General features: G+C 38.7%; 1 protein-coding gene and 1 long non-coding RNA gene across 4 annotated transcripts; one reads left to right on the top strand and one right to left on the bottom strand.

Moving 5' to 3' along the window:
* Positions 1-1,931: 1,931 nt before the first annotated feature.
* LOC122654208 lies at positions 1,932-23,670 on the bottom strand. Its single transcript, XR_006331881.1, has 4 exons — positions 23,550-23,670; positions 18,678-18,683; positions 5,302-5,311; positions 1,932-1,944 (listed from the first exon to the last, which is right to left on the bottom strand). It is a non-coding gene; the product is annotated as an uncharacterized LOC122654208 (long non-coding RNA).
* LOC122654201 (putative receptor-like protein kinase At4g00960) lies at positions 22,455-26,188 on the top strand. 3 transcript variants are annotated; one of them, XM_043848189.1, is made up of 8 exons: positions 22,788-22,879; positions 22,915-23,321; positions 23,576-23,689; positions 24,105-24,226; positions 24,333-24,543; positions 25,125-25,362; positions 25,469-25,619; positions 25,710-26,188. In XM_043848189.1, exons 2-8 carry the CDS (start codon positions 22,961-22,963, stop codon positions 26,082-26,084), a joined length of 1,572 nt encoding a protein of 523 aa, XP_043704124.1. In that variant the 5' UTR covers positions 22,788-22,879; positions 22,915-22,960; the 3' UTR covers positions 26,085-26,188. The 3 variants fall into 3 exon arrangements, with proteins under 3 accessions (XP_043704122.1, XP_043704123.1, XP_043704124.1); XM_043848187.1 differs by having other exon boundaries at positions 22,455-23,321; XM_043848188.1 differs by lacking the exons at positions 24,105-24,226; positions 24,333-24,543 and having other exon boundaries at positions 22,455-23,321.
* The last annotated feature ends 794 nt before the right edge of the window (positions 26,189-26,982 follow it).

Here is a 26,982-nt window from a genome sequence, read left to right as displayed (position 1 = left end):
CACCCAAATAAACCAAAAGGAAACCTAGGGCTTACCTTTTAAACCAAAAAATCCCTCTCTGAATCTGCTTTGAGCGCAATTTCGACCCAAGGCACACTTCTTTCAATCGTGCAACAATCCTAAGGCTCCAAAATCACCAAATCCCTCTTCCTTTCTCTTTTCACCTTTCTTTCCTCTCTCTCTTATCTATCTTTCCTGGCTTAGAAATGATCCAAAATTTGCACTTAAACTATTTATTTCACTGCCACCGGTCGACCAGTATGAGCAACTAGTCGGACCGGTTGCTTAACCAGCCCTCTGTTGTGTCAACTGGCCTCATACCGAGTGGAGAATCTCTAGTCGAATGTCAAAACCGGTTGAACCGGTTCACTAATTGGTTGGCTACAGTGGCTGCTTCTCGAAATTCCCTTGGTTGACCTTTACTCACTATTTTGGCCATAACTCGGCCGATACACCTCAAAATAACTTGATTTTTTTCCGCTTGAAATATAATTAGATTACCTACATGTTTTATGTTTAGGACTTTTTCAAGTTCTGGCTCAAGGTCTTCTAAAATCCACGTGAAGTCAATACTTTAACCAAAACAATACAATTTCCATTCTTTCCTCTTTGGTATGGAACACCAATATAGGGTCCCCAGTCACGTAGGGTCATTCTAACCTACTTAATGCTTGAAAATGATGAAATTTCATATTTATCTTTGCTATTCAAATCTCCTCTATTGAGCTGACCTAAACCGGAATCTGTCAAAATGAACCCATCTATGCCTGATCACCTATAAAACTCAAAATTATATGGTTTTTTGGGGCCGAGGGTGGAGTAACTCATGTTCCACCGGGGCCCCGGTGGAACATCATATAGATCTTAGAATCCGGACTGGACAGCAGAGACAAGGTTTTGTTGGAAACGATAACCAAAAGAATACAATTTCCATTCTTTCCTCTTTAGTGTGGAATACCAATAGGGTCCACAATCATGTAGGGTCATTCGAACCTACTTAATGCTTGTAAATGATGAAATTTCATATTTACCTTTGCTATTCAAATCTCCTTTGTTGAGCTATCCCAAACTAGAATCCGTCAAAACTAACCCGTCTATGCCTGATCACTAATAAAACTCAAAATTAAATGCTTTTCTAGGGACGGGGTATTATATTGGGAGTAACTCATGTTCCACCGGCTCTGGAACAACATAATATGGGTCTTGGAATCCCAGCTAGACAACAGGGACAAGATTTTGTTGGAAACAACTTCTCTGGTGGTAATCCCAAAGGACATACCAAGGGCATCCCTAGTCTTTCAAGGGGCATCTACGGATCCATTCACTGCCGAAACTTGGGTGAAGGAAATGGAGAAGATTTTTGAAGCGTTAAGGAGCACCGATGAGCAGCAGGTGACATGTACCACCTTTACGTTTTAGGGATAAGCATACAACTGGTTGGAGATGACTTAGAGGGTGTTGGAGGGGCAGCCAATTACCTGAGAGAGTTTTGTCAACGCTTTCTATGAGGAGTACTTTCCAGTTACCATAAGAGTGAAGAAGAAGGCAGAGTTTATTCAACTCCAGCAAGGGAGCATGACAGTGAAGGAGTATGAGCATCAGTTCATAGTGCTATCTAGGTATGCAATGTATCTTGTGGATACGGAGGAGACAAGAGCAAGGCAGTTTGAGGGAGGACTGCACCCTGATATCGAAAGGTTCATGATGGTCGAAGAGTATGAGACATATGCTCAAGTTGTGAGGAATGGTTTGATCATTGAGAGGGATACTCGAGTAGAGCTACATTTTCGAGGGCAGGATTCAAGGAAGAGAAACCAGCCCGGCCGACACCAGGGCAGTAGCACCACAATGGCACCAAAGAGGCCGTATGATGTCTAGAGCATCTAGATCATGCCCTAGGTGTGGTAATGTTCACCAAGGGTCGTGTGGTGAGAGATCATGTTTCTGGTGTGGAAGACCTGGACATTATGCGAGGAGCTGCCTTGAGGAGCTAGTTCAGCAGCCTCAAAACCACCAAGCTATCAAGCGAGGACAGAGGTCATAGGCTCAAGGATGGGTATTTGCCTTGACAACCAGCAATGCAAATGCATCCACTTCAACCATACATCATAGATATGATACCTTGTGATATATTCTTTTATATGTTACATAATGTGATGTTGTATTTTGTATGCGCAATTGAGATATTATGTTTCAATGTTAGAAATAGAATTTCTATACTAAAATATAGAGTGTTACATAGAGAATATCAAGATGTGTTCCTAGAGAATCTTCCAGGGTTACCACCTGATCGGGAATTGGAATTTTCCATTGATCTATTACCGGGGACAACACCTATCTCCAAAGCCCCATATCAAATGGCACCCACAAAATTGAAAGAACTCAATGAGATATTCCAAGAACTCCAAAAAGATTCTCTTCTTTACAGAAGATAAAACCTAATGACTCTCATAATGGATAAGGTACTAGATTAGCATCCAGGTCTCTAGATAAGTGTCAATTTATAGGTCGGGGAGATGTTAGGAACTTGACCTGCCAGACCTTAGGGTCGGTCTCTTTCTATTTGGATCTAACATTGCATACATCCTATTGATTGAACTTAAATCTAAAAACTTGAACCTAAAACTAGGCAACCTACGCACATGTGAAGACCTAAAACAAGTTTCTACATTTTTCTAACCTAAGTCATGTGTGATATGAAAACAAGCAAGTATGTATGAATACGGCCATAACAGATATGTATTTGTGTACAAGTGGTAATGGGATCATACATTAAACACATGGAAAATGCTAGAATTAAATGGTTCAACTTGAATTTAAACTACATCATTTAGAGACTGGATAAATAAAAAATGCAATTAAAAGCAATAGAGTTTAAAATAAAATAAAATAAAATAAGAAAAGATTTGAAAAGAAAGAAAGAAAAATACCAAAGGGAAGTCCCAATTTGTATTGACAAATTGGGAAATGTATGACCCTTGGGATGATCCAAGTATAAACTAGCAAGCATTGGACTATCTATTCTAAACTTTGACTTAAAATCCCCCAAAATTTTATCCGGCTCAGCACAAAGTGAACCAACCATCAAATGGGATAGAATAACACATTAAGTTTTGAATAGCACATGAAGTTCTGACAATCGACTTGGTTCGTGTACGGACCTAGCCAAATGAATATCTTGGGATAACATAAGCCCGAAGGATGGGGAAAATCAGAATCCCTAGGCCAAAAGGCCAAGTGATGTCCTGTCTAGAAACTCATTGAACAAAGGAGATCAGAATCTCCAAATTGAAATCCAACTCAAAATCTGACCCATTTAATATCTATCCTAAGGCCAAATTTGATGTGAGTCAGAAGATTTTGTACTAGATATCAAGAATGATCACATCACTTAAACCAGACTCCATTTTAAGAACAATGAAATCACTTTTTGTTTTGAATTCGACTTGAAACTGGAAATGGTCAAAATAGACCCTAAAACCAAATGATAAAGCAAACTTCGATACTTCATTAAGGCCAAACAATCTAATGAAGGAAATGAGATTACATAAAGTCAATATTCCAAACCTTGGCCCTCCCATGAGTCAACGTAATTTGATAAAAGATGGTTAAAACTATAAGGATACCTACCAAATTGTAGGTAATCAATGTGCATGACTATATCCAATAGGAATTTCAGCAAAAGAATTAATATTTTCATAAATAAAGAAGTCAATGAGCAGTCCCTATCGTAAAAGTAAAATTTCCAACAAAGAGACCACAAGAGATTTTTTATTATGAAATAAGAGAATATCAAGGAATACAATGACATTTTCAAGCACTTTCAAATCTGAAATGGGAGAACAACAGAAAATTTAATAGGCCTTTGTATTCCAAGGTAAAATCCAACAAGGAGATCATGAGTACAGTAAAATGGAAAGATATTATAGACTTTAATGAACAATTGTAAATTAAGATAAAAAGTTCAGCAAATAAATCACAAGTACAGCAAAATGGGAAGATACTATAGAGTTCAATAGATAAGATAGAAATTCAGCAGTGAGATCACAAGTACAGCACTCTTAGAATGAAAATAACATATAGAGTTCAATACTCTAAGACAAGAATTTAGTAAACATATTGTTCAAATAGATTTTCAGCAATAAAACCATAGATGTATCCATTCTATCATGGAGAATCCAGTATGCATAGGTGCTAAACAAAATCTTAATTATAAAATCATAGATGCATCAGTTCTTGGTATGAAAATCAAGTTGGCATGGATATTAAACAGAATTTTGATTATAAAAATCATGGATGCATCAGTTTTTGACATGAGAATCCAGTATAAAAGTCCTACATAGAATTTTAATAAGCAAGCTATACTTGCATGGACTTCAATATGAGATAATCTAGTGTAAAAGTCCTAAATAGAATTTTAATATGCAAATTATAGTTACATCAACCCAAATAAGACACAAGTACATTGATTAATGAATTATAGTGACATCAATCCACATATGGATAGCTAGACAGAAGTGTATTTGATCCTAAATAGAAATTCAGCAAGAGAAAGTATGGATGCGCCAATTCAATTATGGATAGCAGGCACAAGAATATGAATTCCAAACAGAAATTTGGCAAGGAAAAATATGAATGAATCAATTAACTTATGGACTGCATGACATGAGTACATAAATTCTAAACGGAAATTCAGCAAGAGAGGATATGAATGCATCAATTTGATTATGGACAGCAGGGCACAAGAACCTAAATTCTAAATGGAAATTCAGCAATGGAGAGTATGAATGCATCAATTCAATCATGGACAGTAGGGCATGAGTACATATATTCTAAATGGAAATCTAGCAAGAGAGAGTATGAATGCATCAATTCATCATGGACAACGGGGATCATGGACAGTAGGGCATGAGTACATATATTTTAAATGGAAATCCAACAAGGGAGAGTATGAATGCATCATTCAATCATTGACAAGAGGGCATGAGTACATAAATTCTAAATGAAAATCCAGAAAAAAAGGGTATGAATGCATTAATTTGATTATGGAAAGCAAGGCATGAGTACATAAATTCTAAATAGATATTCAGCAAAGGAGGATATGAATGCATCAATCCATCAATTCATTTTAATCAAGAATGGAAAACAAAGTTCATCAATACATTTTTCTCAAGAATGGAGAACAAAGCATATCAATCTATTTTTTCTCAAGAATGGAGGATAAAACTTATCAATCTATTTTAATCAAGAATGGAGAACAAAGCTTATCAATCTATTTTAATCAAGAATGGAGAACAAAACTACAAAACAACTCATTTTAGTGAAGAATTGTAAATCAAGAACACAATAAGAATGAGGAGAAAGAAAGAAAAATCAAGCTAAGAAGCCAAAGAAGAGGAAGACTGAATTTATAGTACTGATGAACCGTTTCTTTATGAGGAATTATAAGATTATTTTTACAATACCACTCACTAATTCAAGTAAGACTAAAAGAATCATTACAAGCAAAAATAGCATTGTTAATTCATCCAAAGAAAACATGGATTATAGATTTTACCTTTGCTGGAGTTGTGAATTGCTGAAAGTCAAGTTCTCAGATCTAAGGTTGAAGTTATTGATGGAAATAGGTCTGAAATCTCCTGATTCCAATGTTGAGGTTGAGAATATAGCTATGCTAGGGGCTTAGATTGAAGCCCAGACATCTCACAATACCAAAATAGGCTAAATGGAAGCTCAAGAATGAACTTTAAGAAGAAAAACGATGATATGAAACTTCCCAAAAGGAACCCTAACCGAACCAGGCAAAGGGGTGAAGAAGATTAGTGTTTCGGAATCCTTTTCTCTTCGGTGACTCCCTATTTATAGGGTTTCTCTCTGACTTATCATGCTCCGTGCGCCATAACCGCGCTTGGGGAGTGAACTACACTGCCATAACCGACAGGTGAACTGCACTGCCATAACCGACAGAGTGAACTGCACTGCCATGTGCTTCCATAACTGACTGGGATTCCAATCTCTTTAATTATGGCCACCCATATAATCAAATTACATTTTATTTATTGCCATAAATAAAAAATAATTAATCAATTAATATTCCCAAAATTTTTGATGTAAAATTAAATACTTTAATTTACATATATGACCTTCTACAGTTCTAATATCCCATAATGAACTTCGAGGCATGTATTTAAATTCTACCAAACCCCAACTCATCGTACAAGCACGCTCCAGAGATTATATGATTACGATCAGACACAGAAAAACATTTAAAATAGATTTCAATGTATAATATATAAATTTTCATATAAAAAAATAATTTTCAGAAACAATTTACTAAAAAACGCCACTGGTACCAGATTTTTGTCTGATCAATCACAGACTTTCTCTCTTCTTGATATTCTTGAATCAACGGTAATAGATTCCATATTGACTGTCTCTTTCACTAACAATGCAAGATCACATGTCCAGCATGCCAATATGTAGTATGTAGGACGTCAACCATTGGCTTGCCAAAACAAGTGACATAGCATTGCAGCGAATAGGATCTCTCAAGTCAAAGGTCAAATGATGTGTGCAAATCTCGTCACCAACAACTGGCAGTAATACATGCGAGATTCTAACCAGATTCTTTTCTATACACACATGATATGCGTACCCATATTATGTACCGAAAATACATTTTTGGTAGCATTCAATGTGATGTCCATATGAATGGGATGTCCGGTCCTGTCCCTAGTCGAGAACTGTTTTTGTTGAAAACCCATGGAACAACTTATAAGCCCAATAAAAGTATATATCATGCATGAAACAAAATAAACACTTTTATTAATGTGAACTGGGTTTGATGGACACATATCCAATAGAATGCGTCATAGCAAAGATTGACTAGGTGAAAATAGGGGTAACAAAACTGTAGCTTTTAGCTTTCTAATTTGTCGGTTTCCTATTTAGCCAGATAACAGACAGAGAAGCACCAGAGGACGTTAGATACGATAGGGATCGCAAGGTTAGCAGTCCATTAATTCACAAGTAATTGAAAAATAGTAGTCTAGGGTTGCTCAGGTTGTCTATCCTCTCCTCAATCCTCTACAAGGTAACTGTTTGAGTTTAAAATAATAACCGCAACCGTACGGGTCAATCGTAGCTACGGGTCGAACACGAGGAGGTCAACCTTGAATAAATTTTCACTTTTAATTAACGCAAAGTGTACAACTTACCAAATATGAAAACAACCTGTATATAGAAACTACCAATTATGGAAACTAGCAAATATAGAAGCAACTAAATTACCAAAGATAACAAATTAAAAATAGAAACTAGGGCAACCACTAAGGTAATGGATGAATTAAAAATAAGAAAGTCACTTGGGAATGAGTTCCACCATGAGAATTAGGGCAGATCAATGACTATCATATTAGGGCAAAGCATGCATACGGCCTAAGTCTATAAGATATGCGGCACGGCTCATATACGGCTAACATATCCTATGAAAACAGTGCTCATACAACATACAATGTAAACAAAAAAAAAAAATACATGAACATAATTGTGTCACAATGGATACGGCTAACGAATATGTATATAGTTCCCCTTGGAATGACATACAAGCTGTGGGCGGTCATCCATCGTAAGTCCAATATTGATCATGTCCATTAATCACATAGACAATGCTAGTCATCAATTCTTCCTTCTCTCATGGTTTCACCCATTCCCAAAAGGAGAGCTAGCCATGAAAGCAATGAAGAGGGAAGGAAGGATTGATGGAGAAAAAGACATAGAAATTATTAAAACTAAAATTTATAAGAAGAAGAACTTAGCTGATTCGAATAACTCCAATGAAGATGATTCCGTCACTTGAATCCCATCACTTGAAGTCGCATCCAATATTGAAGAACAAATTACCAAAGTGTATAATGAAGATTACACATATGATCGAAGGGATGGGGAAATAAAATTTATCCTAACAATGATTCTAAAAAAAAATAAAATTACATATGATAACCTAATTACATAAGATCTAAAACCTAAAAATAAAAAGAAGAGGATGAAAGATCGGGTATAACGAAGAGGAACGGCACTACTGCTGCTATTATCATTCTAGAATAGAAAATTAAAACTGAAAAAGAAAAAACGAAGGATTGAAGGGAGAGAACGGCTGGAGTGCGATCAAGATGGGTTTTATATGGGGGAGAGAGCTCGTGAAAGGGAGATGGGAAGGAGATAAGAGAGATGAGGGAATTTAAGAGGAAGTGGGAGAGAGAAGATATAGAAACCGAATTTACCAAAATAAAAGAAATACAATCCGAGAGAGAATCCGAGACAGTTAAGGAGAGAGATTAGAGAGAAAAGATATTTTTCTCATTTTTTTTATTATATTTTTTTATCCTAAATTCCAACTTCATTAAGAATCGTTTTTGGGCTATATCTTTTTATCCTAGGTCCAGATGGAACTAACCCGAGAATTAAAGTTACACCATTTTAAATTTCAGACAATATGAGCCCAATATCCGATATCTTTTGAAAGATTCTTGATTCTCCAAAATTACCGTTATGCCCCTATGCTTGATTTTTCTCTCTTCTTCTTCTTCTAAACTCGAATTGGCTCTAATCAAGTGACTTCCGATGTTGCGCATTGGAAAGCTAACCCGACTGAAGTCTTCAACCTTGTAATCTGGCGTTTGGCGGTCCAATTAGACATGTATTCTCCACTTTGACCAAAATGCCCCTAAACCTGAAAAATGACAAAAAGTACCTGAGTAGCACTGTTCAATGTGGTAAAATGAATGCTTTATATCCTAAGATTTCACACATAAATGTGCTCATCAGATTCTCCCACACTTGAATGTTACTTGTCCTCAAGTAAACAAAACAAAAACTAATCTAGAATGCAAAAATCCTAACTCACTTTCGTAGGAATCACGGTTGCACTTAGTATGTGCAACAAGCTTTTAAACCCCTAGGTTACCCCTAGTGGACGAGTTGTGTCTCGTGAGTGTTTGCAGTGAATATACACACAAAATTCAATTTGTAAATCCATACTATAGCCAAGATAAGGAATGCAACCCCAAGATAATTTACTTTGAGATTTTCTAGATATTCCCCCACACTTGAACTTTATTATCCCACTCTGAGTTGGAGAATTATCATACATCTAACTTAGGGAGGTTTGGGGTCAGGTGAGTCACACTATTTTTCCTTGAGATTAGATCGAGTAGGTCATCAAGGCTACAAAAGATTTCAGCTCGGAATCTTGGTAGAACCTTTAAACATATGCACACTTTCAATTTCACTTTACCATACATTTTCAAGTATTGAACTCAAGTTTCCCTCCACTACAATTGGCTTGAATGACATGCAGGACTTGCACCAGACACCCAAGTTACTAAGTAGTGTTGGAGTAGATTCTCAGTGCATATATCATTTGATTGCCATATTATGGCTTTAGACATTGATGCAGTATGAGTTCAAACTTCTTTTTTTTTTTTTTTCCAACACACATTACTCCAATCCGTGCAATGTCTTGACTTCTTAAGCTTTCTAGGTGGCTCTTGTAGCGAGCTTTAGGCCAATTACTCTCAAACCATACGGCTTTAAGGAATTAGGTGTAAAACACCCCTCGGGCTTACTTACTCAAACCAAATAGGCTACAAGCCAAGACTGGATCAAAGAGTAAATAATTTTTTTTTCTTGGCAATCAGCTATATCATGCAAGTATATCATGGTTCAACCTTAGCACCTAGCCAAAACTCGTGTAAACAGGATGACTAACAAAATCGGCTCTCTTAGTAGACAGCATACTTTCAAAGAATTTAAAATCCCTTTGATCGGTATATTTCAATTCTCTCCTCAGTGCGAAATTTTTTATTACTTCAAAGTGTAGGGTATTTTGGATGCTCTCAAAGTCTTTCAGAAAAGTAAACTAAAGAGGCTACACACTCGCACTCAAACCAAAGTAAAGACTACAATTCAATGAAATCCCCCCCATACTTAAATGATGCAGTGTCCTCAATGCATGAAAAAAAAAATAAGGACAAAGAAGAGGGGGCGTACCGGATATGATCATGGTGGCTCAAAATAAGGAGGTGCATGGAAAGCCATGACCTCGTAAGAATGTGGTGAAGAAAGTGGTATGAGAGAGGAATTAAAAGATGTGCTAGAGATTGTAGAGTGTGTACCCTTACCTGGATCAAATATTACAAGGCCTCCATTGTGTTGTTGGGACAACACCTCTTGTTCCTTTTCAGGCGGTTCCACTGGTGGTGACTTGGGAAGAGAAGTAGACAGATTACCATCTGGCTCAACAGGTGGTGGCTTGGTCCACAATTTAGAAGGCTCTCCCCCATACTTGGATTGAGGCAAATCCTTTAGACATTGATTAATACCTGTGTTAAGAGCAGTTGTAACCAAATCAGGTGGTTCAAAAATTAGATGCACGTCTTCATCTAAGTATGGTTGCTTTTCCAATCGAAAGACATTAAAATCACGAGATGCATTCCCAAAAGATAGCCTCATCAGACCATTCCTACAATTGATCAGAGCATTGCTAGTAGCTAAGAAAGGTCTACCAAGGATAATTGGGATTTGACCTTTGATATTGGTCACAGGTTGGGTATCTAGGACTATGAAATCCACGGGAAAAAGAAATTCTCCAACCTTTAATAACACATCCTCAATTACTCCCTTGGGAGTCTTGACTGATCTATCTGCCAATTGTAATGTGACAGATGTAGGCTTAAGGTCTCCTAACCCTAATTGTTGGTACACTGAATATGGCAATAAATTGACACTAGCTCCTAGATCAAGAAGGGCATGGTCAATTCTAGTGTTACCAATCATGCATGAGATAGTTGGGCAACCAGGATCCTTATACTTAGCCACTATCTGTTGTGACAGAACTGAGCTCACATTGGCAGTCAGGAAGGCTTTCTTAGGTACATTGATTTTCCTTTTCTGAGTACACTAGTCCTTGAGGACCTTTGCATAGGTAGGTACCTGGGAAATAGCATCTAAAAGAGGAATGTTAACTTGCACACTTTTTAAGACATTTAAAATTTTTTCAGTTATTGCATCCTTCTTGTTGCTTTTAAGCCTATTGGAAAATGAAACCTTAGAGACATAAGTCTTCTCAGGTGGCTCTTCATGTTTCTCTTCACTAACCACTATAGGCTCATCAAATAAACCTTGGACAGGGAGCTGGTCATTCACAACTATGGGGGGGGTCATGTGGGGCACTTACAATGGGTGATGGATGGAGAACATTCACAGCATCAATAGGAGGCTCAGAAGTTAAAGGAGTTGGTTGAATTGGAGCCTCTTGTTGGTTCTCATGTCCACTCCTCAGAGCATATATGGCATTACATTGACTAGAGGGTTCTGAGTGGTGTGGACTCTGATGGATAGAGTTCAACTGAGTGTGAGGTGGATAGGGCATAGAGGTCCCAGGGTTCGGATCTGGTTGACTCGTCACCTTACCCTTTTCCCTTTCATGGAGAGTATTGGCCAGTTGAGAGATTTGCCTCTCCATGTTATGTTGGCTGGTCAGGAATGCGCTCATGAGGAGCTCCATACTCTTCTCAAGGGAATTTAACCTGGTAGACTCATCACTATTTTTCAAAAATTCAGGTGGTTGCTGATTCATCATTGGAGTTAGATTATTGGGAGGGGAGACAAATCTAGGGTTAGTCTGCTGGGGAGCAAACTGACCTTGGATTGGAGGCTGGAATGTAGATGAACCAACTTGATTGGGATCTTGGTTCCATGAGAAGTTAGGGTGATTTCTCCACCCAGGATTATAGGTTCCACTATAAGTATTGTTCATACATGCACACTCTCATAGCTTCCATGCCCACTACACCTATTATGGCACTCATCCATCACATGTGATGAGGATTGGTATCCACTACACAAAGGGGTGGTCTGATAAACCTGATTTATCGGGGAAGGTCCCTTGGTCACTATGGCTTCTAGTCTTCTAATAAGACTGTCCAACTGAGCCTCTTAGGCTACAGTTCCCTCTACCAAAAATCCCTCACCGGAGTTTTCATTTTCTTGAGTGGATTCCCACTCTCTGGTCTTGTCCGCTAAGTCAACCAAAAACTCCCAAGCTTGATTTTCATCGGTGAATGATGTGAATCCAGTTGGGCACATGGATTCCACCAACTGCTTGGTTTGATAATCTATACCCTCATAGATGATTTGGCACAGATGCCAAGTATCTAGGCCATGGTGAGGACACTCTTGAAGAAGGTTGTTGAATCTCTCCATGAATTTAGAGAAGGATTCGTTTGGCCTGTGTCTGAACTGCAGAATATCATTCCTAATCCTATTGGTCTTATGCAAGGGAAAGAACTTCTTTAGGAAGACAACTATAAATTGATCCCATGTAGTTATTGAGTCTCTAGGAAAACCATAGAGCCACTTTTTAGCTTGATCCTTAAGTGCAAAGGGGATGAATCTCAACTTAACCACATCATCAGTCAATTGTTGCATCTTAATGAGCACACATACCTCCTCAAACTCCCTAAGAAACAAATATACATCTTCGTTAGCTACCCCATGAAAGTGGGGCAACATACTAATGAAATTAGATTTAAGCTCATAATTGTTTCCTTGGGTGGCGGGTAAGCGAATGCATGGGGGTTGTGCAACCCGTGCGGGATAAAAGCGGTCCCTAAGGGTCATAGGTTGCCTCTCTCCTTCCTCACCCATAGTTGGAATCTCAACTCGTTCTATCCGGTTCTTAAAATTCCTCTCTCAAACAAGCATACAAAAGCCACAATCCGAAATTTAAAGCACAAAGCTCTTATTTTTTTTCTTTTGGATTTTTTTTTAAATTTTTTTTTTTTTTTTTTATTTATTGAAAACACTACGAATCAATTAAAATTGGAAACTAAACAAGCGTCACCTCCCCGACAATGGCGCCAAAAACTTGTTTGAGTTTAAAATAATAACCGCAGGCGTACGGGTCAATCGTAGCTACGGGTCAAACACGAGGAGGTCAACCTTGAATAAATTTTCACTTTTAATTAACGCAAAGTGTACAACTTACCAAATATGAAAACAACCTATATATAGAAACTACCAATTATGGAAACTAGCAAATATAGAAGCAACTAAATTACCAAAGATAACAAATTAAAAATAGAAACTAGGGCAACCACTAAGGTAATGGATGAATTAAAAATAAGAAAGTCACTTGGGAATGAGTTCCACCATGAGAATTAGGGCAGATCAATGACTAGCATATTAGGGCAAAGCATGCATACGGCCTAAGTCTATAAGATATGCGGCACGGCTCATATACGGCTAACATATCCTATGAAAACAGTGCTCATACAACATACAATGTAAACAAAAAAAAAATACATGGACATAATTGTGTCACAATGGATACGGCTAACGAACATGTATATAGTTCCCCTTGGAATGACATACAAGCTGTGGGCGGTCATCCATTGTAAGTCCAATATTGATCATGTCCATTAATCACATAGACAATGCTAGTCATCAATTCTTCCTTCTCTCATGGTTTCACCCACTCCCAAAAGGAGAGGTTTAGCTAGCCATGAAAGCAATGAAGAGGGAAGGAAGGATTGATGGAGAAAAAGACATAGAAATTATTAAAACTAAAAATTTATAAGAAGAAGAACTTAGCTGATTCGAATAACTCCAATGAAGATGATTCCGTCACTTGAATCCCATCACTTGAAGTCGCATCCAATATTGAAGAACAAATTACCAAAGTGTATAATGAAGATTACACATATGATCGAAGGGATGGGGAAATAAAATTTATCCTAACAATGATTCTAAAAAAAAAATAAAATTACATATGATAACCTAATTACATAAGATCTAAAAACTAAAAATAAAAAGAAGAGGTTGAAAGATCGGGTATAACGAAGAGGAACGGCACTACTGCTGCTATTATCATTCTAGAATAGAAAATTAAAACTGAAAAAAAAAAATCGAAGGATTGAAGAGAGAGAGCGTCTGGAGTGCGATCAAGATGGGTTTTATATGGGGGAGAGAGCTCGTGAAAGGGAGATGGGAAGGAGATAAGAGAGATGAGGGAATTTAAGAGGAAGTGGGAGAGAGAAGATATAGAAACCGAATTTACCAAAATAAAAGAAATACAATCCGAGAGAGAATCCGAGAGAGTTAAGGAGAGAGATTAGAGAGAAAAGATATTTTTCTCATTTTTTTTATTATATTTTTTTATCCTAAATTCCAACTTTATTAAGAATCGTTTTTGGGCTATATCTTTTTATCCTAGGTCCAGATGGAACTAACCCGAGAATTAAAGTTACACCATTTTAAATTTCAGACAATATGAGCCCAATATCCGATATCTTTTGAAAGATTCTTGATTCTCCAAAATTACCATTATGCCCCTATGCTTGATTTTTCTCTCTTCTTCTTCTTCTAAACTCGAATTGGCTCTAATCAAGTGACTTCCGATGTTGCGCATTGGAAAGCTAACCCGACTGAAGTCTTCAACCTTGTAATCTGGCATTTGGCGGTCCAATTAGACATGTATTCTCCACTTTGACCAAAATGCCCCTAAACCTGAAAAATGACAAAAAGTACCCGAGTAGCACTGTTCAATGTGGTAAAATGAATGCTTTATATCCTAAGATTTCACACATAAATGTGCTCATCAGTAACCAAATAAAAAAGCTTGACAGAAAGGGCTTACTAGGTGCTCTACACTTTGGGTACTTGTCAGAGCGGTAAGAAAATGGTGCATTCCCTTATTATTTTGACTTGGTTGCCATTCAACACTTTACTGCATTTATGCTTGATTGGCTGAGATCCCATACATAGAAAAGGACCAAGTTTTCCTCCAGCCACATTGAATGGGATTCCATTGACAGAGGCACCTTTAGATGTACGCAGGGTATCATAGGGTATTTTAGGGAGCATACTAAAACCTAAGAGGGGTTCGTGAACTCTAGGATACTATCTTCTATTCACCAAGTGGGGGAGGGTAATTAGTCTTTTTTTTTCGATAAATGCATATCAATGCTTTAAAACCTTAAATCCTTTACATTTTCCATCCAAATTTATAGAAAATTAAACAACTACAAAATGTTAATTTTCATGAAGAATGACAACCCAATCAAATGTCAACTAAATTTTATGGGGTGCAGTTTTCAGTTCTGGAGTGTGGCCTACGTCAGCACTCCCATGTGTCTATCTCTCTCCTCCTCAAAACAAGGGGGCAAAGGTGTCTTTTCATATGGGGAGGAGAGAGATAGACACATGGGAGTGTTGGGGTAGGCCACACTCCCGGATAGAGTTCTTTTCCCAAATTTTATTTGGGCAGAAGATTGCTGTCAAGATGTGTGGCTCTACACAAGCGTAGGGGCCAATAAGAGCGTCCATAGGGGCATCAATGGAAGGAGCAGTCACTTCATGGGTCCTGTGTCTAGGGTGTCTAGGGTCTCTAGGCACAGCCTACACATAGCTTGGCAAGGTTCTTTTTCCCATTTTATTTATTCTCAATATTCCAAGTGCAATAGAAATAGAGGCCAGTTCGGACAAACAATTGTTACTATTAGGCTTGCAAAACCCAAAATAACTTAGGGTAGAGGTTTTGGCAACACGGTATTGTATATTGGATCTTTATCCCCTCCAATTCCTTGCCTAGCCCGAACACTTTACCCGGGTGGGGTCCACCCCCCCCCCCCCTTATTAGAGGGATAGGGGAACTGGGTCAGGAAGGGAACTGGAGGAGATAATTTTCCTTGTATATTGGAGGGAAGCAAGGGCACTTCATGTAAAGGGAAGAGAGATACACACAAAATGCTAGCAAATCAGGGAACTAGAAGAGATAAATTTTTTTTTTTAGGATGAAAAATGCCATCTTGTTGTGCAGCGTACATTGCGCCTGCGTCAGACATAGGGGCATGTGAAATGACCGCTGCACTATTTTGGGGTTGCGGCGGTCATGTCGTGCACTCACGTGTCTAGGCGCAGGGACAGCTTATGCTGCAGACCAAGTGACGTTCTTTCTCCCTTAGTTTTTTAACCTATTTTACTTTCACATCAGTACCAGTGTACCACTACCACTACTTCGATACTTGATCGACTAGGAATCAAAATGGGCTAGTGCCGATACTAATCCGGATCAGCCAACATGGCCCATCTGATACTGATTTCACAAACCAATGGGTGTTTTAAGTAAGGGTGTCAATCAAACTGAAACCGTTTACCAAAATCAAACCGTTTAAATCGAAACTATGAAATCGTTTAATAAATGGTTCGGTTATGGTTTCAAAATTGAGGCTGTTTAGTTAAATGGTTTGAACCGAACCGAACCGTTTAACACTCTTAATTGTACATAAATGTGCCAAAAGCAAACAAAAACCGCTTACCGAATCGAACCAAACCATTTAAAACCGAAACCGTGAAACCTTTTAATAAATGGTTCGATTATGGTTTCAAAATTGAGACCGGTTACTTAAACAGTTTAAACCGAACCGAATCGTTTAACCAAAACCAGACCGTTTAACACCCTTAGTTTTAAGGGATACCAACACTGATAGTAGGTCCCACTGTCTGGGATTAACGGTCCAATTGTTATGAGAACAAGAGTATATAAAATCATCTTTTTGATCAAGACTAATAAGGGGATAGAGTGGAAACACCAAGGTTTTCAAGCGGACCTTCCAAAGTTTTTCTAGGTTGCCGCTTCTTCTGCCGGAATCTTTAGATTTTTTTGGCGTTTCACCGTGCTCTTCCCCTCTACTTTCGGATTCCCTTTTTCAGCTTCTTGGTATTCCCATTTTTCTATTTTTCTTCCCCATTTGGTTTGGAGTCTCAGATGCTTTTTTCCCCAAATTCTCTTGGTCTGTATGCTCGTCGGGGTTACTTATAATTCAAATTATGCTGGAAATTGGCACTTGTTATTTTGTGTTTGGATTATCACTAAGAGCTCATCTACAAAGCAGACTTTTCGATCTCCCTCCGTCGCCTTCTGCATCAAGTTCTGAAGCAGTATTGCACACTGAGGTTCTTATTTGGTCTAACTTCACGCTTAAATCGGCGCTGTTCTCCCAGATCTTCTTTGGTTATCTTCATTTCTTGAGAATCATCTCTTCTGTAAGTCTCGTCATCTTCTTCAGATTTAGCTACTAAATTGCTTCTGGGTCTTCATTTATTATGCATGTGAATTCCACGAAACTTTGTCGACCTGGAGACTTTCACTTTGCTCTCTGTTACGGCGTTCGCATCACGCCTCTTGCATAATTTCATTATTACCCCCTTTTATCAAGGTTTTTGCTTCATTCTCTATGGCTGCAGCTCTTCAAAGGTTAACTAGGCTTGTTTTACAATGATTCTCATTGGTATTTTTACGGATGGCGTTGGAGGAAGGGTTGTTTGACCTTCTTCATCCGCCTAGAGGTCCTCTGTTGTATGAGCGCTTCTGTGGTATAGTCATGTGACACTTTCTCCTTCCCCTTGGTTCTTTCTCCTTCCTGGTATTCTTAATCTGGCTTTGGCTTCTCTGAAATTGCTAGTTCGTTAGCCTTTGTGGAGAGATTAGCTGTCGTGTTCTCTTCCTTGCTAGATATACTCAATATGCAATTGGTCTCGGTTGATGTGGATGTTACTTCAATGCGAGAAAAAGTGGAGATTTTACTGCTTTGATCATTTCCAAAGCTTTTATGGCTGGCCGGAAACAGTCACCCGAGGAGATATGAAAGTCATTGTGCTCAACTATCGAGGGATTGGTCAACCCTCGGCTAAGCGAGAGATCCGTCAGCTTATATTTAAATACAGACCTGATGTTTGCTTCCTTTCGGAGACTAAAAAGTCCAGCTCAAACCTACTCAGATTTTGTCATTCTCTAAATTTTGCTTATTTTGAATGTTTTCCAGCCATCAATGGAGCAAGTGGCACTATTCTAATGTGGTCCAACAATGTTGCTTGTAATGTTCTATGGAAAACTACGTGGTGTACGCATGTGAATATGCATTTTGGGGACATTAATCAAATCTGGACTTGTACGTATGTGAATATGCATTTTGGGGATATTAATCAAATCTGGACTCTAACATTTGTTTACATGAGCTGCTAGGATCATATAAGGGCTGAACAATTTAATTCTCTTCTCCAACTTTCCCCTTTTATTAGTAATCCTTGGGTCCTTGATGGTGACTAGAATTCCTATTTAAGTGTGGATGATAAATTGGGAGGAAGACCGTTATCTCAAAGACAATTGGTTCCACTCAATGATTTTGTCAACAATGCTTGTATTTCTGAAATTAATCACTCTAGTTACAGTTTTACTTGGGATAATCGTCAACATGGTGAAAGAAGAATTGAAGCTAAACTTGACCAATCCTTTGTCAATTCGGAGTGGTTTAATTTGTTCCCTAATGCTATTGTTTCTATGGATATTGTTGCTTCATCTGATCATAAAGCCATCATCCTCTGTACTGATAGAATCCCATCTCGTATTGTCAAACCTTTTCGGTTTGAAGCTTTCTGGTTGACTAAACCGAGTTTTTTGGAAGTTGTTTCCAATTCATGGTCTATTCCCATTTCTATAGGCTCTCCTTCTTTTAAAGTCTGCAATAAGCTCAATACCTTACAAGGAAATCTCAAGGAATGGAATAGAAATTATATCAGCAATGTTTTCTGCAAGATGGAAGAGGCTAAGGAAGAACTTTCTTCTCTTTATAACATTGTGCCTAGAGATAGAGACAATCAATGGTTCTTGAATTAGAAGTTTCTTTTAGGTTCTTTAAGGAAGTTGGCTTACCAAGAAGAGATTTTGTGGCAGCAGAAGTCTAGAGATAATTGGATCAAGAATGGAGATAGGAATTTCAAGTTCTTTCATCTTACTAAGAACAAGGTTAGATTTATCAATGTGGGTGGCCTTACAATTTCAGATGAGCAACATATGGGGCAAGCTTTCATGAATTTCTTTAAAGATATTTACTCCACTTCTAGTCCTATCATTGATGCTTTCTACTTTGATCCGATCAGAGGTAGAGTGTCTCCTGAAGATAACAGAAGGCTTACTAGACCGGTCACCAATGAAGAAATTTTTGCTACTATCAAATCCATGCCTTCTAATAAAGCCCCTGGTCCTAATGGGTTCTATGGAATGTTCTTTCACAATGCTTGGCATATAGTTAGTGATGAAGTCCTTTCTTGCATATAATTTTTTTTCACTTCTGGAACTTTCAATCTTCCTCTTAATATGACTTACGTTGCTCTTATCCTAAAAGTTGATCATCCTTCTTCCATATCTGAATTCAGGCCTATTAGTTTGTGTTACTTCATCTATAAGGCCATATAAAGAATTATGGTGAACAGACTTCGACCTATTTTAAACAAGATTATCTCTTTCAGCCAGAATGGGTTTATTAAAGGAAGGCATATTCAAGACAATGTTCTCATATGCCTTGAATTGCTGCACAAAATCAAGAACACCAGAAGAGGTAACAAGGGATATTTTTCTATCAAGGTCGATATGAGTAAAGCTTATGATCGGGTGGAATAGAATTTTCTTCGTAGCACTCTCCTCCATTGGGGCTTTGATGCTGTTGGGTTCAGAGGGTGATGTTCTGTGTAGAAACTACCCAGTTAAGTTTATTGTTCAATGGTTCTCCACTCTCATTCTTCAAACCGTCTAGAGGTCTAAGGCAAGGGGATCCTTTATCTTTTTATTTGTTCGTCCTCTGTGCAAAGGTCTTATCAACCAAGTTGGCTATAGCTCTTCAAGAAAATAAAATTAAAGGGCTTCAAATTTGTAGGGGGGGGAGAGAAGCTCTCGCACATGGCATTCGCAGATGACCTTATTCTGTTTGGTGAGGCCTCTATGGTGGAGGCTAGAGCATTAAAGGAAGTTCTACATGATTATTGCAGAGTTTCTGGGCAAGCTTTGAATTTAAACAAAACAAGAGCACAGTTCAATCCCTCGGTGAGTTCAGCTATTAAGAGACAATTGAGAGAGTTCTTTCAAATTATTCCCACCTCTTCCTTGGACTTTTATTTAGGGATTTCTTACATCAGCGGGAAGCTTTCTAAGACTCATTGTGATAATCTTACCTCTAGAGTTTCCAAGAAGCTTCAACATTGGAAGACCCAATTTCTTAGTCCTGCAGGGAAGCTCAGTGTTGTGCAATCTACTCTCTCAGCTATGCCCCTTTACACCATGTCTTGTTTCAAGCTTCCTTCATCCATACACCAATCTCTGGATCGCATCTGTAGAAGCTTTTTTTGGTCCAATGGCTGTTCCAAACAGGTTCCCAACATTTCCTGGAATACAATTTATCTTCCTAAAAGACAAGGGGGCTTAAATGTGAAATCGTCGGGCATAATGAACCAAGTATTGTTATCCAAAAAAGGTTGGGAGTTGTTACAACCCCCTAACTCTCTTTGGTCCAAACTCATGAAAGCGAAATACTTCCCCTCCACAACCTTTTTTCATGCCAAATGCTCTTCTAACTCCTCCTGGGGATGGAAGTCTATCTATTCTTCCAGGGATCTACTGCGACAAGGATCCTTCTTCCAAGTTGGCAATGGTCGGTCGATCGATCAATCCTGGGATCAATTTTTGGATCCCCAATTTCCCTCCCTCATCTGCTCCATTTCTTCTCCCTCACAATGCTCCTCTCTCTGTTTCCTACTTTATTGATCAATCTTCTAATTCTTGGATAAGAGAAAGGATCTTTCATTGGTGGCCTCCTGACATAGCGTTCACCATTCTCTCAATCCCTATTCCAATATTTCCCTGTGAGGACCACCTTGTGTGGAATGGTACATCAACTGGCCGTTTCACTATTGCTTTAGCCCATGCCATAGCCATTAGTGGATTCTCTAATATTTCACATTCCTACTGGTTGAAATTGTGGCATCTCCCCGCAGTGCCTAAACTACAACACCTTATTTGGAAAACTCTTCATCAGAAATTACCGCTCCCAGACTTACTCAATTTGAGGGGGTTCAACTTAAACCCTTTGTGTTTCATTTTTCATAATTCCCCTCAATCCGCCAATCATTTGTTCTTAGAATGTCCAGAGATTTTGAGTATTTGGCAGCAAGTGGGTCTTTCAGAACTTTTTTCCAACATGGATATAAGAGTTGGGATTTTATCAGCTATATCTTTGGCCACCAACAACAACAGGGATGATAAATTTAAGGTCTCTCTTCTGTGCAACATTATTTGGCAAATTTGGATTGGATATTGGGACTTGATATTCAGGCAATCTCCCTTCAATGCAAGACAGGTCATCTTAGGCGCTATCTCTAATACTAAAGAGTTCATGAGGTCAGTTCCCCAATTCACTCAAGCTACTACAAGATTGGTCAGATGGATTCCCCCTCCGGAGCCTTTCTTCAAACTTAATGTTGATGGTGCGAGTCATGGTAACCCAGGAAAAGCGGGTATTGGAGGTGTCTGCAGGTTGCCCAATTCAAATTTCGTTTGCCGATTTGCTCAGGGTATTGGTAGTAATTTTGCGTTGGTTGCTGAGGCAATTGCAATTCGGTGTGCTCTTCGGATGGCTTCAAGTTTGGGTATCTCGAAGATCATTGTGGAAAGTGATAATCTTCTGGTTGTGAACATTCTTCCAGATCGATCTCAGGCCATTCCTGGGAAAATTGCTACCATTATCAACGACTGCAGGATATTGTCCCAGGCTTTCCAAAATGTTTTCTTCCGTCACACTCTTAGAGAAGCCAATTTCGTGGCAGATAGATTGGCGACTATTGGTGCTTCTGTTCAGGCTGATCTTGTTTGGCTTCATTCTCCTCCCCCTTTTATTCACCTTGCCTTGCATGCCGACTTTTCTAGAACTTTGTTTCAGTGTTAATAAATTCTCTTTATAAAGAAAAAGAACAAGAGTATATAGACGTGAAAAAGATCCCGTCAATCCAGGCAGCGTGCAGCCATGTGCAGCACCTGAGTGAGGCAATGCGCATTTACCGCCTTACCCTTGCTCGAGCAAGGTGTTTGGGTAGGGGTAAGGTGATAAATACGCACCGCCTCACTCAAGTGCTGCACATGGCTGCATGCTGCCTGGATTGACAGAAGCCGAGTCCAGACACGGTGTAGTGTTGGAAAGAGGACTAGTCAAAGAATCAAAGTTTTTTTTTTTTTTTTTTTTTTTTGTCTTTATAGAGTCTTTGTGACTCTCATTTAAAAAATATTTCTAGATCCAGTATTTCCTACGCATGGCAGCTATATAATAGGGAGAGGGTAGAACTGTAGAAGACGTTATCCCCTCCATGGAAGACTGTTTTCCAGGTCGTACCAAAAAAGAAGACTATTTTCCAGGAAAATAAACAAAAACGTGTTGATTGTCAATGGTTGAACTTCCATTTCCATTGTATAATTGATTCACCACTCCGCAAACACATCGACCTTTGTAGACATTCACCAACTCTCGCAATTCTGTGTTTCTTCTTCTTCTCCTAATTCTTGTACCCTTGTATGGCCATGCGGTTTCCTCTTGCATCAAATGTCATTCCCACCTTTCTCTTATTTGAAACTCTTGCTTTTTTGTTTCAGTTCTCCTCCATATCAAAAGCTGAGGATCCTTCTATCTGCTCCTGTTATGACTCCGCCAATTATACTTCCGGCAGCCAATTCGAAACTAATCTCCACCACATCTTCTCTACCTTATCCAAAAATACTCCCTTAACCCGTTTCAACACCACCGTTTCCGGCGAAGATCCCAACCGGGTGTATGGTCTGGTCCAGTGCAGAGGAGATTCCACACAGGAAGAATGCCGGAACTGTATGAATACTTCGACCATTGAGCTTGTTCGACGTTGTCCTCTTCGAAAGGAGGGAGTGATACGCTATTGGGGTTGTGTCTTACGCTACGCGGACTGGAACTTCTTCGGCCAAATCGATGATAGAGTCGGGAGAGCCTACTTTGTTCCAGTGGATAACGTGACAGATGTGGCTCTGTTTAACGAGAGGGTTGGAGGTCTAATGGACAACTTGTCGATTGCAGCTGCTGTTAGCCCTTCCAAATTCGCGACTGGAAGGACCAGGTTTTTGAATGACTTTAAGTTTATATATGGAATGTTGCAGTGCACGAGTGACTTGTCGGACAATACTTGTTACTCCTGCCTGAGAGACATAATTGCAGACATCCCTTATTGTTGTAATTGGCGATCGGGTGGAAATGTGTATTCTGTTAGTTGCTTCTTAAGATACGATTATTATCTCTTCTTTAACTTGTTATCTCCGCCTCCTCCGTCCCCAACGCAGGCTTCTCCACTACCACCATCCCCACCTATGCCGGATGATGGGACCACCAGAACCAATACAACACGAGGAAAAGGAGATGGTGCTCTCTCTTTCTCTCTCTCTCTCTCTCTCTCTCTCTGAGATTTTCAACCTTAGTTCAGGTTTTCAATATCACCCACATACTGTTCGGCTTATTTCCTGAACCAATTATGGGCATCGGTATCATTTAGTAACTCTGTTGCAAAGTAGTTGCTGTCTTGAGGAGGGGGGGGGGAATCCTATGGTACTATTAAATGTCTCTTCTTTAGTATTCTGTTAGTTGCTTCACTGATTTAATTTTCTTCCTTGTTGCAGGAAAGTTGACCTTAATAATTACTGGTTCTCTGGTCATTCCTGTGGTTAGTGTTACAATATTAGTGATTGCAGTTCGAGTTTGGTGGCTACGGAGGTCCTTAAGGAAAGAAAATGGTAAATACCCTACACCTTGTCTATGCTCTATTTCGTGAACAACAGAACCCTTGTTAAGGCTCTGCTTGTTTCAATGGAATTTATTTTTCGGCTCTGCTAGTTTCAAAGGGAATTTTTTTTCTTCTGAAATATCAATTTTTATTTTCTAAAAAAACCTGTTTTGTATGTCTTTGCTTTTTGTTCTTTTTTTAATGGTGAGGAAAAAAATACATCCATATGATGGGATGGTAATGGTATCCTCCATGGGAGGCAATTGATCATTGACCATAATATAACCAGTTTATTTTTTCTGAAAACAACATCAAGAAATTGAAAATGGAAGTCATTTTCCTAATATTTGAATTGTATATAGCAAACGTTTTGGGTAACAACACTATTAATAATCTTGTTTGCGTTTTGCATCTTCTATGTGCAGAGACAGAGAAGACAGAAGATGCGGATTCGCTATTGTTTGATTTGAGAACACTAAAAGTTGCCACTGGAGGGTTTTCTGATTCAAATAAGCTTGGGCAGGGAGGGTTTGGTACTGTTTATAAGGTTAAAAAAACTTTTTCCGTTACCCTTTTGTTGCATCTGGATTATCGAATTTTCTGTTTCTGTTTCTGTTTCTGTTTCAGTCTAATAGATTCATACTTTTCTACAGGGTAAACTATTGGATGGGCGTGAAATAGCTGTGAAAAGACTTTCACGGAGTTCGCCTCAAAGTTTAGAGGAGATAAGAACTGAGATACTTGTGGTTGCCAAACTTCAGCATAGGAACTTAGTGAGACTTCTGGGTTTTTGTTTGGATGAGCAAGAGAAGCTACTTGTCTATGAATACTTCCCTAACTTGAGCCTCGACAACTATTTGTTCCGTATGGGTTCCAACACTATTTAAATTCTCTTATTGTGAGAAATTACTGCACAAAACATAATCAAATTAGATGAATTCACCATTTGTGTTAGTTCTGCAGACTATAACCCAATTCAATTAACCCTTATCCAACTACTTGAGTTTTGTTGAGGTTTGGTGTCTTGACTTCTGATGATTGGACTGTTTCTGTTTCAGTCTAATAGCTTCATACTTTTTTGGGGGTTATTTTTGTAACTTCGTCCCTATTATTGTTGTCCTGTTGTCGTAGTTGCTTGGAGTATTTAGGGTTAAGGATTGTAAGAGAGGCTTAAGCTGAAAACACTCTGTATTCCTGTTTACTCCATTGACCAAAGAAGAATCATCATCCCCGTGGGCGTGGGCACGTTGGCCAAACCACGTAAATCCTTTTTTCTGTGTGTGTGTGTTCTTCAATAATTGCTATCGTTTACAGGTTCCACAAAACAAGAAGTTTAACTGCACAAATCCTATTCCACCATTCCACTATACTTAAAATCTTAATAACAATTGGCTTTCAACATATATTGATTGATATTAACCATTTCTTTTATTTGTATGAGATAGACCGTGTAAAGCGTCTGATGTTAGACTGGGAACGACGGCACAAAATCATCGAAGGGATTGCTCGGGGACTACTTTATCTTCACCAAGATTCTCAGCTTAGGATAATTCACCGGGACTTGAAGGCCAGCAATGTTTTATTAGATGAAGAAATGAATCCTAAAATTGCGGACTTCGGTTTGGCCAGACCTTTTCATGGAGATAAAACTCAAGACCATACAAAGCAGATTGCTGGGACATAGTAAGTTATACATTTTATACTATGATTTGTGTTTTTACTATAAAAGTTACCCCTTTTAAAAAAGCCAAAACATATTTACCAATGCAACATTCTTTGTCACATGCAGTGGATATATGCCACCAGAGTATGCTGTTCATGGGCGCTTCTCAACAAAATCAGATGTATATAGTTTTGGGGTTTTGGTTTTAGAGATTGTGACAGGCCGAAAAAATTCGACTTTCTGCGACTCTAACAGCTCTACCAATCTTTCAAGTTTTGTAAGTACCATGGAATCTTCCTTTGCATTTTCTCTTACCATTTACATAAATGCTTCAATTTGATCATCATATGTTTAATGTTTGTAAAAGGTATGGAAACATTGGGCCAATGGAACAGCAACTGACTTGCTTGATAGAACTGTAAGACAACCCTGCCCGAGGCATGAAGTTTTAAGATGCATTCATATTGGGCTACTTTGTGTTCAAGAAAAGCCAACTGATAGGCCAACCATGTCAACAGTTGTTCTCATGCTTACTAGCCACTCGATAAGCCTCTCAGTACCTTCGCGACCTGCATTTTTTCTTTGGAGTACAACTGAACCAGATAAGCTTCCTAGAAATTCAGATGCAGATGATCTTGGAAGGTCTAATTCATATGCAAGTGAACCTGGACTGTCTACAACTAATTCACAACCACAACACTCAAATAATGATGTTACGTTTAGTGAATTGCAACCTCGCTAAGAATCAGATTGATGTGTTGTTGAAATTAATAGTCATTGCTTCATTTGAATATTATTTTTTATCTTCTATAATAATAATAATAATTCTATCATTATGTTATTCTTTGAATTAATGCTTTTAATGAACAAAAATACCTGATAACAAATATAGCTTGATTTGCTTTTCCTAAACAAGAAACCCATAAAAAACATATGGGATGCAGTTTTCTGTATGGGAGTGTGGCCTGCGCCATCACTCCCATGTGTCTATCTCTCTCCTCCTTAAAACAAGGGGGCAGAGGTGTCTTTTCACATGGGGAGGAGAGAGATAGACTCATGGGAGTGCTGGCGTAGGCCGCACTCCCGGACAGAGATCTTTTTCCCAAAACGTATATAGCTTGCTCATGCTGTTTTGTTGATCCATCCATTTAGTGTCTAATAGTATGTGGAAGGGAGGATTTTGGAAAAACCCGGTCAAATCAACAAGCGAAGCTCTCATCTTGTTTACTGCTTGCATGCTTGTTCCCTGGGCCCTAAGAGTGAGTTTGAGGGGGGAAGTATTGGCAGTTGATATCAAAGTTAGCATGTCTGGTCTTCAACACACCGATCGGTTTATTTCCATGGATTTGTTGCAATGGGGATATTAAGGTGTTGAGTGAAACTTGGCATGGACAAACTTGGGTTAGATGCTGCAGCCAAGATCAGCCCTACAGATTAATGAGGATTAGGATATGGCTCGGTCTCTCTGGACCTGCAACTTTCGATTGCTGGGTGTTTGCGCTTTGATGAATTTTTTGAGTAATAACAGGAAACCTGAGACCGATTTGGCTTGCGGAGTTTTAGGGTTGTTTCTGTTAGGATCTTTGGTTTGTGAACAGTTAAACAATACAAATTCTAACTCTTAACCAGCAAAGAAGAAA

Source organism: Telopea speciosissima, chromosome 3, assembly GCF_018873765.1.
Source record: "Telopea speciosissima isolate NSW1024214 ecotype Mountain lineage chromosome 3, Tspe_v1, whole genome shotgun sequence".
In the NCBI taxonomy this organism is placed as follows: Eukaryota; Viridiplantae; Streptophyta; class Magnoliopsida; order Proteales; family Proteaceae; genus Telopea; species Telopea speciosissima.
This window is presented reverse-complemented; position numbering and strand designations above follow the sequence as displayed.

What these genes read in the sequence shown, in the direction of transcription:
- LOC122654201 (XM_043848187.1), top strand. Translation starts at nt 22,460, where the DNA reads ATGCGGTTTCCTCTTGCATCAAATGTCATTCCCACCTTTCTCTTATTT. An exon ending in CCTCGACAACTATTTGTTCC is followed by an intron (nt 24,544 to 25,124) that starts GTATGGGTTCCA and finishes TGTATGAGATAG; the next exon opens with ACCGTGTAAAGCGTCTGATG. An exon ending in AAGCAGATTGCTGGGACATA is followed by an intron (nt 25,363 to 25,468) that starts GTAAGTTATACA and finishes TGTCACATGCAG; the next exon opens with TGGATATATGCCACCAGAGT.